This window comes from Chenopodium quinoa, unplaced genomic scaffold, assembly GCF_001683475.1.
Source record: "Chenopodium quinoa cultivar QQ74 unplaced genomic scaffold, ASM168347v1, whole genome shotgun sequence".
NCBI classification, from domain to species: Eukaryota; Viridiplantae; Streptophyta; class Magnoliopsida; order Caryophyllales; family Amaranthaceae; genus Chenopodium; species Chenopodium quinoa.
This window is the reverse complement of record NW_018743893.1, coordinates 737,360-751,763: the sequence shown is the minus strand read 5'-3', so window position 1 is coordinate 751,763 and position 14,404 is coordinate 737,360. Positions and strand designations below refer to the sequence as shown.

Here is a 14,404-nt window from a genome sequence, read left to right as displayed (position 1 = left end):
AGAATTAGGCAATTTTTTCAGGGATTTAGATTAAATACCCAATTGAAAACATGTATTTGACTGTATAGGTATCTTGAGTAAACCATGTGACTACTTTGGGTAATGCTTAGCCTAGCAACGTGGTGTGCCTACTAATCTGTGCACAAGCAAAAAATAAATATATAAATAAAAAAAGTTTCAGAACTCTAAACTCTTTTTTTGAAACAACATAAATCTAAACTCTTATCAGTAGGATAAGTTTAAAACTTTAAAAACATTGTCATTTCAAAAGTTTTATTGTCATTACTTATATTATGTGGTATGTGTTACTTGAATTAGCTATTTTGTATTCTGTCGTTGGTTACAATTTTATTGTCACTCATTAGTATCAAAATATTGTCATTATGCGGCAAGTTATGTCAAAAGATAAAATTAAGAATTACGTAAATAGTAAGATTTTATGTATATTGTCATTAAAACATTATATATTGTCTATTAATGTTTTTAACTGTTTGGGATTGTCGATTTGGTATTAAACCATACAGTTATTAGTAAGTTATTAACTAAGTAAAACTGGAGAACTCTCGACCATCTATTGAGTGTGAGAAACCAGAGTTTAAACACTACTATCACATTCCTGAAAATACTAGTAATTTTGGCCCAGTCCTTAATTATATAGTAGATCAAATTGGTGAACTAAAAGTAGAAGTTGATAGTATACATTGTCGTTGCATGAATATAGAAAATAAGTTGTTTGCAACAACATCTGATATTAATAAAAATTTATGTGAGTTAAGAACAAGTTAAACAAGTACAACTTGCTTTAACAAACGAAGTTAGACATCAGTTTAACAAAAAAATATCACCTCATAAGGAAAAGATTGTTCCTTATAAATATAAATATCCTTTTCAAAACTTAGATAAAAATAAGAATTTTTTATATCCCTCCCTAAGAGAACCACTAGTGAAAAGAAAATGAACAAAGAGACTAAAAATGAGTCATCATCTTCGAGAGAAAACGATTGAAGAGTTACAAACCTTATTTGATAAAGAAGAAGACCCTGATAAATTAAATGAGATCATGAAAATAATCTCTGAAAAAGGGATTGTTCTTGATAATGAATTAGAAGAAAATAACAATGTTAATTTAGAAGAACACTTATATCAACAAATGGGATTAATGAAACTAGAAGACTTAGACTTTTTACCTATCGAAGTTGTTCAACAAAAGAATGATAATAAATTAGGAAAAAGGATTCTGAATAATAATGATGTTGGAGAAGAAATAATAAATAACGTAAACAATGTTATCCAAAGACCTAGGTATCAAGGAAAAGGAAGTTGTACACGACCAAGATACATACCAGGGAATACTACCCGGTTTAGTGTCAAGGTTATGCCTACTCAAATACCTAAGCAAGAAGAAGTAACTCTTGAACCTAATAGCTAAACTGGTTATAAACTCAAATTAGATGGAGTAAGAGATAGACAAGATGTTTTAGATCAGTGGAAAAAGAGCATGAGTAGTGTACTTAACCTAAACACTGAAAGGACTTTTGAAAATTTCTTGAAATACATTGAACATAGCTTCTATGGTTGTGTAGAAGACTAGTATAATGGTATTAATGAAGAGGTTAAAACTGAATTAAGAACTAGTGAATCTCCTACTAGAATGTTTAGACAATTATGTCAATAGATTGAGTTAGAATTCATTGGTCCTAGACCTGACCCTAATGAAAAACGAATGGAATATCAAAGAAAATGTGTATAATGAAGAACCTGGAGACAGTGAATTCGAAGATGAAAATTATGAAGAAATAAATAAAATGATGGAATGAGAAGTATTAGAAAATTCCGAGTCGGATAATGAAGATGATAAGAGTAAAATTACTATAGGTCAACTAAAAAGAGTGGAGTATTCAATTGAAGATAAAGACCTAGATTAAATGAACAAGGAAAACTGGAATTTCCCTCAAATTACTAAAGATAAAATATTTAAAACTTCTTTCTTTAAAACTAGAACTAAATATGTATGTGAAGAAATGGAAGGAAGTATAGTAATCGAGGATTGTGAAAAGAAAGCAGCAGAAATTAATATCATAAACTGGAAAAGCATTAAGAACCATAAAGAAAAAGGAAACTATAATTATATTTGTATTGGTGTAGTACAAGTATACATAACTCCTTTACAAGATTTTGGTAAGATTGTTAAATGTTTAAGCTTTGTTTGTGATGTTAGACATAAAGAGTTTTATGAACAGATTATTAGTGGTATCACATGTAGCTTAAGTCAGGGAACTGTAAGTTATATATGTGAACCAAGATATTATGTGAGCTTGGAAGATTCATATGCTCCAAAGTTTCTAACAATCAAGTTATTAACTGATGGATTAAACATGCATAAAGGAACTCGACCTATACAATTAAGATGGAAGGTAGTCTATAAGTTGGTTAACACTATAGATTCATCTTTCAAGAAACAAATAGTAGATGCTCAGAAATATGAGCAAGGAGGAGGTCCTAAGAAGAAGATTGTCGTTATAAAGGTAAATCTTAATGGAATAGAAATTGAAAAAACTTGGGAAGAATTCTTCTTGAATCCTGCAGTAAAAAAATAGGTCAAGTAAGTAGTTAATTGATGAATCAGGATTGCTTCATATTGGGATAACTACAAAACCTGAAATACAGACAAGTATGAGCCTTAGATCACCAAGTCTAAGTAGACAGAATTCAACTACAATAAAGATGAAAAAACAAGTCAGATGAAAAGCCAGAAGATGATGAAGAAGAAATATTAACTTTAATAAAGAAGCTAAATGAAAAATATGAAATTAAGAAAGCCTTAAAACAACCAGCGAGACATAGTATTGATATTGATTCATGTTCTAATTTAGAGATAAATGAGGATCCAAATAATCCTATTAAAAAAAAAAAAAAAAAAGGTAATTGGATATAAGACAAAAACTGTGAGTGAACCACTATATGAAGATGAAGTTAATATGCAAATGGAAGCCTATAATGAAATATCTAGTACTAATCCTAATAGCATTTATATTCCAATTGATATATGGATTGAAGAATATAATAAATATAAATTATGTGCATATGTTGATAGTGGTTGTTCTACATGTTTTGGAAAAAGGTCATTATTTCCAGAATTCTTGTGGAAAAAAGCTTAAAATCCTATGCAAGTAAGAATTGCTAATAACAGTGTTATGATGCATACTAAAATAATAGAGGAATTGCTAATAGAAATTGGAGGTGTTTAATGTGTTATTCCTATTTTATGGGTAACTGATCAGCCTAGTCATGATATGATAATAGGAAATAACTTTACAAGATTATACTCTCCATGCACTCAAACCATTGATCAAATTATCTTTACTATTAATGGTCATTCTGTTCCTATACAGAAACTAACTAAAGCGTACACTCATCAGATTATGAAATTTACGCACAACCAGCGTGGTGATAGGGTTACACCTACACAACGAGAGGTTGCACTTAGAATTTCTGAGCGTAAATCATCATTAATAAATCAGATAATTAAGCAGCAAGAAAAATTATGTGAAAACTATACTCAACAAATCCATTAGATCATTGGGAAAAGGATAAAGCGTTTGCTAAGATAACTCTAACAAATCCTTATAAGATTATCAGAGTAAGACAAATGGTTTATACCTACCAAGATATATTAGAATTTGATGAGCAAATAAAAGAATTGTTGAATAAGAAGTTAATTAGGAATAGTAAGAGTCCTCATAATAGTCCAACATTCATGGTAAGAAATCATGCAGAAGAAAAAAGAGGTAAAGTTAGGATGGTCATTAATTATAAACAGCTAAATGATAATACTGTGTTTGATGGCTATTACATTCCTAATAAAACAGTATTATTGAATAGAATACAAGGAGGCACATGGTTTTCTAAAATGGATTGTAAAAGTGGTTATTAACAAATTAAAATGGAAGAAGAAAGCACTCCATTAACTGCATTTAGTGCCCTTCAAGGACACTACGAGTGGCTAGTAATAAAAATGCTCCACAAATATTTCAGAGAAGAATGGATAATATTTTTAGAAAACTCAACCATTGTTGTTTGGTCTATATAGATGATATTTTGATCTTCTCAAAAGATTTAGAGAAACGTAAGAATGATCTTAAAGCCGTAACTAAAAAATGTGTTGAGCATGGTATAATCCCTTGGAAAAGATAAATGTGTCTATTGCTAAACAAGAAATTGAGTTTCTAGGATTAGAAATTAAAGCGGGACAAATAATCTTACAAAAACATATCCTAGAAAAGATTGAAAAATTCTCAAATGAAATTGAAGATAGAAAACGACTAGAAAGGTTTCTAGGATGGCTGATTTCATAGAAAATCTTGCCCTGTTAAGAAAACCATTACAACAAAAACTCAAGAAAGAAATAACTTGGAATTGGAAGAAAAGTGCGTGATTCCAAAATTGTTCAAGATTTACAAACTATGTGTAAAGATCTTCTTGTGCTAACACTTCCTGCTAGTAAAGATAATTTAATCCTTGAAACAGATGCTAGTAATGAACATTGGAGTGTTGTGCTAAAAATCAAAGAAGGAGAAAAACTTTGTAGATACAATAGCGGAAGTTTTAATAAAGTTGAGTTAAATTATTCTACAATATAAAAGGAAATCATGGCAGTCATTAGAAGGATCCAGAAGTTTTTAATCTTCTTAGCCCCAAAGCAATTTCTAATTAGAACTGATTGCAAAGGCATACTTGGTTTTGTTAAAAAGAATTTGTCTAATATTCAAGTGCAAGGGAGACTCCTGCGTTGGCAATTATGGCTTAACCAATTTTCGTTTACTATTGAACATATTCAGGGATCAAAGAATTCTTTGGCAGATAGCTTGACCAGAGAATTTGCAATGTCAAAGAAGCTCAAGGCAACACAAAAACCTCCTGCACAACCAACTTCAAAAGATGGATGTAGAGAAAAAAAAATCTCATTAATGAAATAGAGAAAGCAATGGAGCGGATTTCACCCTCCAATTGGGCCCTAATGCAAGGCTTGATCATTTCAGCAAAACAACGATTACGAGATGGTTTAATCAAGGGTTGCCATCAAGCAGTCCAAAGGCTATTTATTTTTGAAGTAACGATTATGTTATTTCAACTCATTCCTGATTTACAAAATATAATACTCAATAAAATAATGGATAATGATTTTAGAACATGGTACGAGCTGGTAGTAACAAGATCCAGTCGATTATTTGATGTTCAAGCCCTATGGGGAGAACGAGTAGAGTTTCCTACAAACTCTAAAGTGGCATCATTACGCATTAATCCGTATCCACTTCATCGGGATGCTCCATTCATTTGGATACATTACCAAGCTTGGGATTATGGAATGGCAGGGTTGGGGTTAGCTACCTTGGTAAAGCCAGAAGCCGAAGAACGCCGGAGGTTCCATTGCCAACTAAGTTCAGGTATTGGTCAAAACTTTCTTATTAAACAGTTATTATTGCGAAGCATGGTGGACATTAAACTAGAAAAGAAGATTCATTATGGTATATAAGTAGTACAGTAGTGATAGCTAGTACCATAAAAGTGAATTCGTATTGATTAAACGCTAAAAATCATATTGTCGGTACTAGTTTAAATATTGTTTTGATAATATTTAATTTGTCATTGTTAGTATTATTATTGTCATTTGATCCCAACATAATATCACAAAAGGACAAAGGTTGCCGATAAAAGGACAAAAGTTGTACCACCGTGCCGGGTTGAGCTTGGCTCGACTAGTTTTACTCTTTGTTGACAAAGTTTTAATTGGGTAAACCTTGAGAATCAATGGGAAATGGGCCTGCATGAAAAGTAACATTTGCCCTATATTTGCGACGTGGTTCATGGCATTGGGAGGGGGAGACCATAAACATTCATCTAGTGTACTTCGCCTTTCTATGTTCTTTTATTATCGTTGCAACTTGAGATTCATGCATCACAAGCTCACAACATACTGGGACGTATTCTACCGGATTATATTTTAAAAGATCTTACATGATTATATTTTTACATCAAAGCATACGTGAATAATAACAAAAATCAAGCTGTTACGATAATTAAAGATTAGAGAAAATATAATATCTGAAATTATAATATTAAAAATTATAAGATGAGGGAGTCAGATAAAATTATGATTGGTATCTTAGATGTTATTTTAAAGGCGCCCCCACCGCCCCCTGTTTTCTTCTTGAAGCAAATTCTACAGCTCGTCATCTATGTCTCTGTAGTACTATTCTATTTATATTAAATAATAGGAAATCTGCAACAAATGGCAGTCTGCAATTGAAAGCATGTTATAAAAATAGGAATATTTTCAAGTACGAAGTTTAATTGGTATAACTCTTGGTTAATTTTTAGGAAATTGATTAAGGTGGACTCTCCAACTTCTAGTAAATGAGTATGAAGTAACATAATAATTGACTTATGGTCAAAATTCTGTTTGCCGTTTAACATTAATCTAAACAAGATATTATTCTCTTTTCTATCAGTACAAGATGGGAAAAGAGAATTGATTTTTGTAGTGTACAAGGTATCATATTTTTCTATAGGGAATAGACTATTCAAACTAATTCAACCTAGTATCTATAAAGGAAAAACCTTTTGAATTACAATTCAATCCATTAACTTTTTTACTCAGATGTAATAGGTGATTATGGACATTTTTGATAAAATACCTTATTTTCATTGTCGAAATCGCCTACCAAACAAGCAATCAAATTAGGAGTATAATAAACAAAAAATCTCTAAGCTATATTAAATTTGGAGGATATTGAAGTGCATATAGCATGACTTATTTGGCAAAGATACACAATTTTGTTACATTAGCACGTACACGTATACTCCATGGATTAATGCCTTAATACGAGCACCATTGTTAATTCATAAATAAACATCAACAATAATAAATCAAACTAAAAAAAATTAAAAATATAATATTAACAATTATAAGATATTCTATATCACTTTCATAGAAATCTAGTCCAAACAAGTAAAAAAAATCAAAACCAACACTTTGTTCACCATTTACATCACTTACCCTTTTCACGCACCCCTTTTTCTATACAAATTCCCACACCCTTTCCATCTTTCCTCTACTTTTTTGTCTTTACTCTTTCCAAACAAAAATTATCATTTGTCTCACTATACTTGTAATTTTGGTGCATACATATTTTAATAATATAAAAATCAAAACTAAGATATTATAAAATTGTAAAAATAAAAAAGCCAGCTGTGTTCTTGAACCTTTTCCCTCACCAAAAAAAGTCAAACCAACAACCATTGCTCGATGTCACTTTCCGGCACCCACCGGCGCACGTTAGCCAACCTGGCGCACTTTACGTATTGAACACCAACCAATCTTCTAGAATACACCTTTTCCGGCGAGAATCACCGTCAGCAAGCCGCCGCGCCGTTATCAAACTCCACCGGAGATTTGAGAGGAGTAACAGAAGCAGAAGACGCGGCGAATCGGGATGAAAAATCAGGGTAGTTACCAGCGAAATCCTCATCAAAATGACCATTCTGTCCTTCATCGAAATTAAGCGCGTAACTCAAGGGGTCATACTGAAACTTCCCGGCGGATTGCTGGTTGTGGTGGTGGTGGTGACGGTGGTTAGGACGGCGGCGATTGATGCGGCGAATGAAGGTCTTCCACTTAGGACCGGCGACAATCTCGGACCATTCTCGAATCTTCTTGAGGGCGGTGAGAGGGCGGGACCACCAACGGTTTTCGTTTTCGGCGGTGCGGAAGCGGTCCCAGAAAGAGGAAGTGGGGTCGGAGGAAGGGTTTGAGCCGAGGGTGATGTGGCGGGGAGTGGTGGAGGAAGGAGAAGGGGAGGAGCCGAAGCAGGGGAGTTGGAAGCAGCAGCGGTGGCGTTGGTGGTGGTTGAAGGTGGTGGAAGGGGAATCGTCGGCGTTGTCTTCGATGATTACTCGCTCTTCGATTGACATTATTGGATTTGGGGGTTTTGTGGTGGAGAGTAGAGGAGAGAGAGTGAAGGGGTGAAAGGGGGTTTAATGAGGGAGATTGTGTGAACTTTGAGGATGGTTGTAACTTGTAACGGGAAAGAATGTTCCGGATTACCGGAGTTACCGGTTAACCTCTTTTTTTTTTTTTTTTTTTTTTTTTTTGTTTGGTGTGTGTGTATTTTTAAACAAGGATGGAACTCGTTTGAAACTAATTGAAAGATTTTAATTTTTTTTTTAACAAAAAGAGCAAGGAGAAGTCGTTTTATTGGGTTGGATATTGGATTATTAAACTTCACAATGCTCCCACGATTATAGGATTCAACTTCAGATCGGTTTACTTCACTTTATATTTGTTTTTTTGATTTAAATTGAACTTCTTTTTTCTAATCTAATATGAATTGATTTGATTGTCTAAATTAATCAAACTTTTACCTTATGTGTAAACAATTCTATGAAGAAAAATATATATCAAGTGGGATTGTAATTTTTATAATTTTTTCCATTATGAAATTAAAATAATTAACAATAAAAAATCGTACAAAAACGATAAATTATGTTTAAACTTTAATTCTCCTTATTGAAATATATTTTTCTAATCTATTCGAAATACAAGTAGGCACTTAAAATAAGGTGAACTATATACATAGCACTATTATATCAATCTTATTTACAATATGAGTTAAACATATGAATAAGATATGTTTTTACCACGTGTTTTACTAGTTTGTCATCAAGTAAATATCTCGCTTATATTTTCTAGATAGCATTGTTTCTCATGTGTTGAGCCTAAAAGTGGCAATTTAGTTTTGTTTTAGATTCGAATACGATAGATGGCAATAAAGCATAAGATGTAAATCTATCGTATCCTTCACTCCACAAACTTAATTTTCATGGTTCTTTCATCTAAATGGTAGCTAGAGATTGGGAAATTGGGTTTTTTTTTTTTACAAGACTATGCAAGATCTCTTCAGATTTGTCGATTCCCACTCCGAAATTTGAAATATAAAGATACAATTCCTTGTCATTAACAAAGAAAGAATTAGTCTTTGTATTATCAACTCTAAAAAGAGATGCAACATCTTCTTCAATCGGAAGCTTATTCTATCTCTCATTATTTAAAAAAAAAAGGCTAATTATAAGCGGCAAATTTCATGGCAAATTTAATTAGTCATATACTCTCATATACAAGCATGCTCTATAGGTTCACCTCTTATATAATGAGTTGATTTTCATTTATTTAAGACAAGTGAATCAAAAATAAAATTAGAATAGTGTACTCCATCTAAATGATGGAAAGTATCGTCACCCCAATCATGTACTTAATTTTTTAATTTTATTTGTAAGTACACCAAAAAAATCCTCTAGTCTACGCATCTTCTAAGTTATACAGTGGACCTACGCTTAGGTGTAATCAATTGTGAGAGAGACCAAAATAGCCTGATGTTAATTGTGGGGACTGAGGAAACAATGAAACCCCATGTCCCCATACATCTTATTCTGAGAGTCATATCTCACAAAATAGACAAAATGCAATTAGTTTACTTATTCTTCTTGGATTGCGGCATGATATAAATTACATCCTGCTAAAACACATTCTCAAGCTTATAATTCCGTAATAGCCTTTGATCAGAAACAAAAACAAAATAGCTCAATCGCATATATATCATACATTTAGCAAAAACAAAATTACTTTTGCATCAAAATAACCAAGTGTATGGTACACATTATGCACTACTCCAATATTCTCATGTAACTATTCCTATAAAAGTTAAAAATAAACAAACACCTAAATACCTATTCAAGCACAACATTTTTATCTTTCGTGCTTGTTTTTTCCCTCCTTGTCTCGCAAACGGAATTTGATTGTGTTTGATATCAACCCAAAGGTTAGTATTTATCTAACTAAATTAGTTATCATCCATTAACACCATTTTTTGCTGGTAAAGTCGATGTAACGTCCCCTTATAAACAGTATTGTTATCATGTTTATGTGGCTTGTGGCTTGTGGCTTTGTGGGACATGAATATAATCATTAATCAGCAATGTGAATATTTGCAATTTGCAACACTCAAAATTTTGGGTAGTAGTAATAAATAAATACAATTAATTGTATAAAATAATCTATGCTAAAGAAAAAAGATTAAGAAAGAGAGGAATTTCCATTCTTGCCCAAATCCACAGATGATCTACAAGAGTTGGGAATAATAGCAAAACGAGAAGAAAAATCAGGAAAATATTCATCATCATCCAAATGACCGTTTTGCCCAGGACCATCATCAAAGTTAAGCGCATAACTCAAAGGGTCATAATGGAATTTCCCAGACCCAGTAACATTCTTCCCACCTCGATTAAACCGACGAATAAAAGTCTTCCATTTGGGCCCAGCAATTATCTCGGACCACTCCCGGATCTTCTTAAGGCCCTTTAACGGCCCAGCCCACCACTTACTTTCAATCTCAGCCGTCTGTTGGAGCCTCTCCCACATGGACGGAGAGGAGGATGACCCGCCAAGCCCGGATAATCGGGTCGGGCTGGGCTGTGACCCGAAACAAGGAAGGAAAGAGCAGCATCTGTTGTTAGAGGAGAAGGATTCCATAATCAATGCTTCGTTTTCGTCGATTGCTTGTTGTTGGACGGAGACTGGGAGTTCCGGTGTATCGGTTTCGGGTTCGGTCTTATTTGACATTTTATCTATCGGATATGGATTCCCTTTTCCTTTTCCGTCCATTGTGTCGCTCTCGGTTGTACAATAGAAATTGCCGATTCCTGCTCGAACTTGGAGTCAACTATGATTGTAGGGTAAAGGAGAGAGAGGTGTAAGGGAATGAAGAGAGAGAAGAGGGAATGTGAAAGATGATTTTGTGTTATTTATAAATGAAAGATGACAGTGGGATAGGAGCTGGAAGTATTTCTATGATTCTATCTAGGCTTGGGACTTTGGGAGGTCGAGATGTGAAAGTGAGTGCACATCATATTTTCTACATATGTGCCAACTAGTCCTCTTGTTCGTTAGGTTTTTTTTTTTAAACATAGTTAGGTTAAAGTGTTGAACTTTTTTTGGTTTTTTTTTTTTTTTTTTTTTTTTTACGGTAAGATACGGGGTGCCCCTCCTATCACAGGAAGGGTGCTAGGGGTGAGGATCAAACCCCGGTCATGACCGGGGGAGATGGATGGAGGGACTAACCACCCTCCATTCCTTGATCCTCTCTTGAACTTGATATACTCTGGCTTGATATTGATTTTTCTTTTTCATTGCTCTTGCATCTTTTTTTGGAAAAAAAATCTTTATTCGTAACATAATTCGTATTTACTTTTATGTGTGTGAGAACTTTAAGGATTAAATTCCAAAAATTTGTCTATAAACATTACGTAAGTTAAGGGAGTCATTCTACTTGCACAGTTATACCAATTGGTTTTGACTCTTTTGAGACGAAGCCTTATTAAATAAATGCAGTTTATAGTTGCCAATTTATATATGTCTAGTATTTAATATGCAATTTAGTACATAAAGCTTTTAAAATACTCGAATATGTACGCAATTCTCATTTAAGAACCTAGGACAACCGTTACGAATTGAACCCAACATTTGTATATGTATATGTGAGTCATCCACATTAAAGAAGATGAGAGTAAAGAAAAGTTACTACAAGTATATTGGTTTAGAAATAGAACATTATTACTTTACCAATTAAGCAACTTTCCTCATTAACAAACAATCTAACAAAACCTCAGTTCTCTTCTCTAATATTTGTCTCCAGATTATGATACCTAAATATTTATTTACTATATAAAAGACAGACTTATTTTACGAACGTTACAACGCAAATTAAAACCTTTTGGTGATGAGGCCGGCTACATGAATTAAAATGTTACAAAACAACCAATTGGGTTGTTGGTGGTGATTGGGGCTACATTTAGTAGGGATGACCGTGTGTTCGATCCCCCACAACAACAATTGAGAGGGGAATGGAACCTAACCACCCAGCACCAAAGGATGAAGCGGATGAAACACCAAAAAAAAAAAAAAGATAGTTACAAAACAGATCGGACTTATTATACAGAGGTTACAACACCAAGAATAATAATGTAAGTGGAGCTGTTAACTTAATCAACCAGAATCAGGTGGATCGCCTAGGAATCTTGGCATGCTTCGATTGATAAATTGTTTGCTACTGTCAATAAAAATGAGATAAAGGCTATCGAATGATTCCCATGATACATAAAGTTATTTAAAAAGGAACCACCGAAAAGAAAAAATAAAAAAAAATGGCCAGCTTTGTGGCCTAAGTTGTTCTTCATTAGGTAGATCTAATGATTGGTTATTAATCTATTATACAGAGCAACAGAACAAATGGCCGTTATTATTTGGTATAGACTAATTAAAAAAAAAAATTGAGGTGAAGATCTAAAGATTAGTCAAAGAGTCAAGTTACTTTTGATCTTTTATCCTCAATCGTGACTCATGCCCAAATTTTTAACTATAACCAACCAATTTCGTAATTAATTAGATTAGCTCAATGACAAGACTCTTACCTAAATTACCTTCCTAACAATAAAAGTAGGATGTAGTTTATTGGAGCTCAAGGTCAAATTCATAAGTTGTTACTCCGTATTTTGACAACCCCACAATTAGGGTACTTAGATGTGAGATAAGTTCAAGTTTGGGGTATCATAACTCAACTAGCTAATATTTAGGATTGAGTTCGAGTTGAATTGAGCTTAATTTAATTAGGTTTTAACTACATCCAGCTCAATAGCACCACTAGGATAAACAATGGATTTGGACATTTGCCACATTTCAAGTATCTTAACTCAACTTGCCAACATCTCGAGCTAAATTAGAATACAATTCGAGATCACTCGAGTCGAGTTTTAATTGAGTTAAGTTTAAGTTACTCGCGAGTTGTCTTATCATATAAACACCCCTATAACAATCAAAATTACAAAATTGTAACCATTGTTATTCATAAATAAATACAAGTAAAATACTTCTTTATAAAACAGCAATTTATTTGGATTTTTATATTATTATCGGTTTCTTCAATAATAACAAAAATACAAGAAGAATGAAGTGATGCTCCAATAATGGTTCCGAAGAACACTTAGATAAGCCCTCTTGCATACCCTCTATTTGTAGTGGCTAAGGCTAACGGCTACCTACCAAAATTCAAACCCCACCATTTAATCCTAAGATAAGACAGTGAGGTGGCCACTCAATAGCATATCTTCTTGTACTCAATTCAATATACTAGTATTAGCAATGCCATAAAAGCAGATAATATAGTGCAACACTTCAACGCAATATAAGATGTTAATCACCTAAATGATCTCATATTGATGACTGACCATCATTATAATATCTTTAAAAAAATTAGCTAGCAGATATCTCAGAACACTAGGCAACCAAAAGACTATTGAACAAGACCACTATTTTGGAGTAACATTGGAAGACAAGGATAGCTATATTTTCATTTATACAAGTTTATTTCAAGAGAGAAAATTTTAAAAAGAATTTCATTACTACTACCTCCGTTTCTAAATATTTGACATCTTGAGATCGAACTTTGACTGCAAATTCCTCATAGAATCTATGGTGAAATGACACTCATAATGAAATTACTTTTACATGCAAATCTAGTATTATACTTGTTGATAATAGTTTAAGAGTAATTAGTACTCTAAGTTATAGTATCTAAAAGTAACAAAATACAAGTAGCATAATTTACTAGTCAACGAGAAGGTCTTGTACTCTTGTTCCCATAAAGAAATGAAAGAGGGTTAGGCAGCTAAACTAAAGGTGGGGGGGACAAGTACATTATACAGCTGATTTTAGGGTGTCTGTCTTTCTTGCGAGCCAAAGATATTTCCAGTTCATACCAAATCTCAAGCCTCATTTTCCAAGTGGCTTTATCAATAAGACAAATTTCTCACCCGCATTTTTCACAATCTTTCTTTCATTTCTGTAACTAAAAAAACAAGAATAAAGTACTAAAAACCTGAAATTCAGGCCACTTGGAACAGATAATAATACTAAAGTTGCTTAGCATAGCTCTAAATTAATAATGAATCTTTTGGTCACATGAAATGAGAATCAAGTCTTGTAAGATTGATTAGCTTCATTTTATAATACTAGTTAAAGTTAGCTAGATCATTTCCAGGATGCAAGCGAATCATCGAAACCCGATAAATCATTATAAATTTAGTGCTGATCATGCACGAACATAGACATGAAAAGGCAGAAACAGGATTTAGTCACTAGTAGACTTGTTCAGCTTAAAGGAATTAAGTTTGGCAAGCTTGCAACATTGAGCTGTAATGCTGTATTGTACTTTTCTAATGGTGAATGGCCTGTTTCCTGGTTCACCACCAACCTGGAGACAGACTAAGATAAACCCAACAGATCTCAACATACAAC

At 33.1% G+C, this 14,404-nt stretch overlaps 2 protein-coding genes across 2 annotated transcripts; both read right to left on the bottom strand.

The window, feature by feature from the left end:
• Positions 1-7,413: 7,413 nt before the first annotated feature.
• LOC110686755 lies at positions 7,414-7,971 on the bottom strand. Its single transcript, XM_021863360.1, has one exon. It carries the CDS (start codon positions 7,969-7,971, stop codon positions 7,414-7,416), a length of 558 nt encoding a protein of 185 aa, XP_021719052.1.
• Positions 7,972-10,129: 2,158 nt separating this feature from the next.
• Positions 10,130-10,717, bottom strand: LOC110686754. The gene has a single exon (XM_021863359.1). The coding sequence runs from the start codon at positions 10,715-10,717 to the stop codon at positions 10,130-10,132; it is 588 nt and encodes a 195-aa protein (XP_021719051.1).
• Between the last annotated feature and the right edge of the window lie 3,687 nt (positions 10,718-14,404).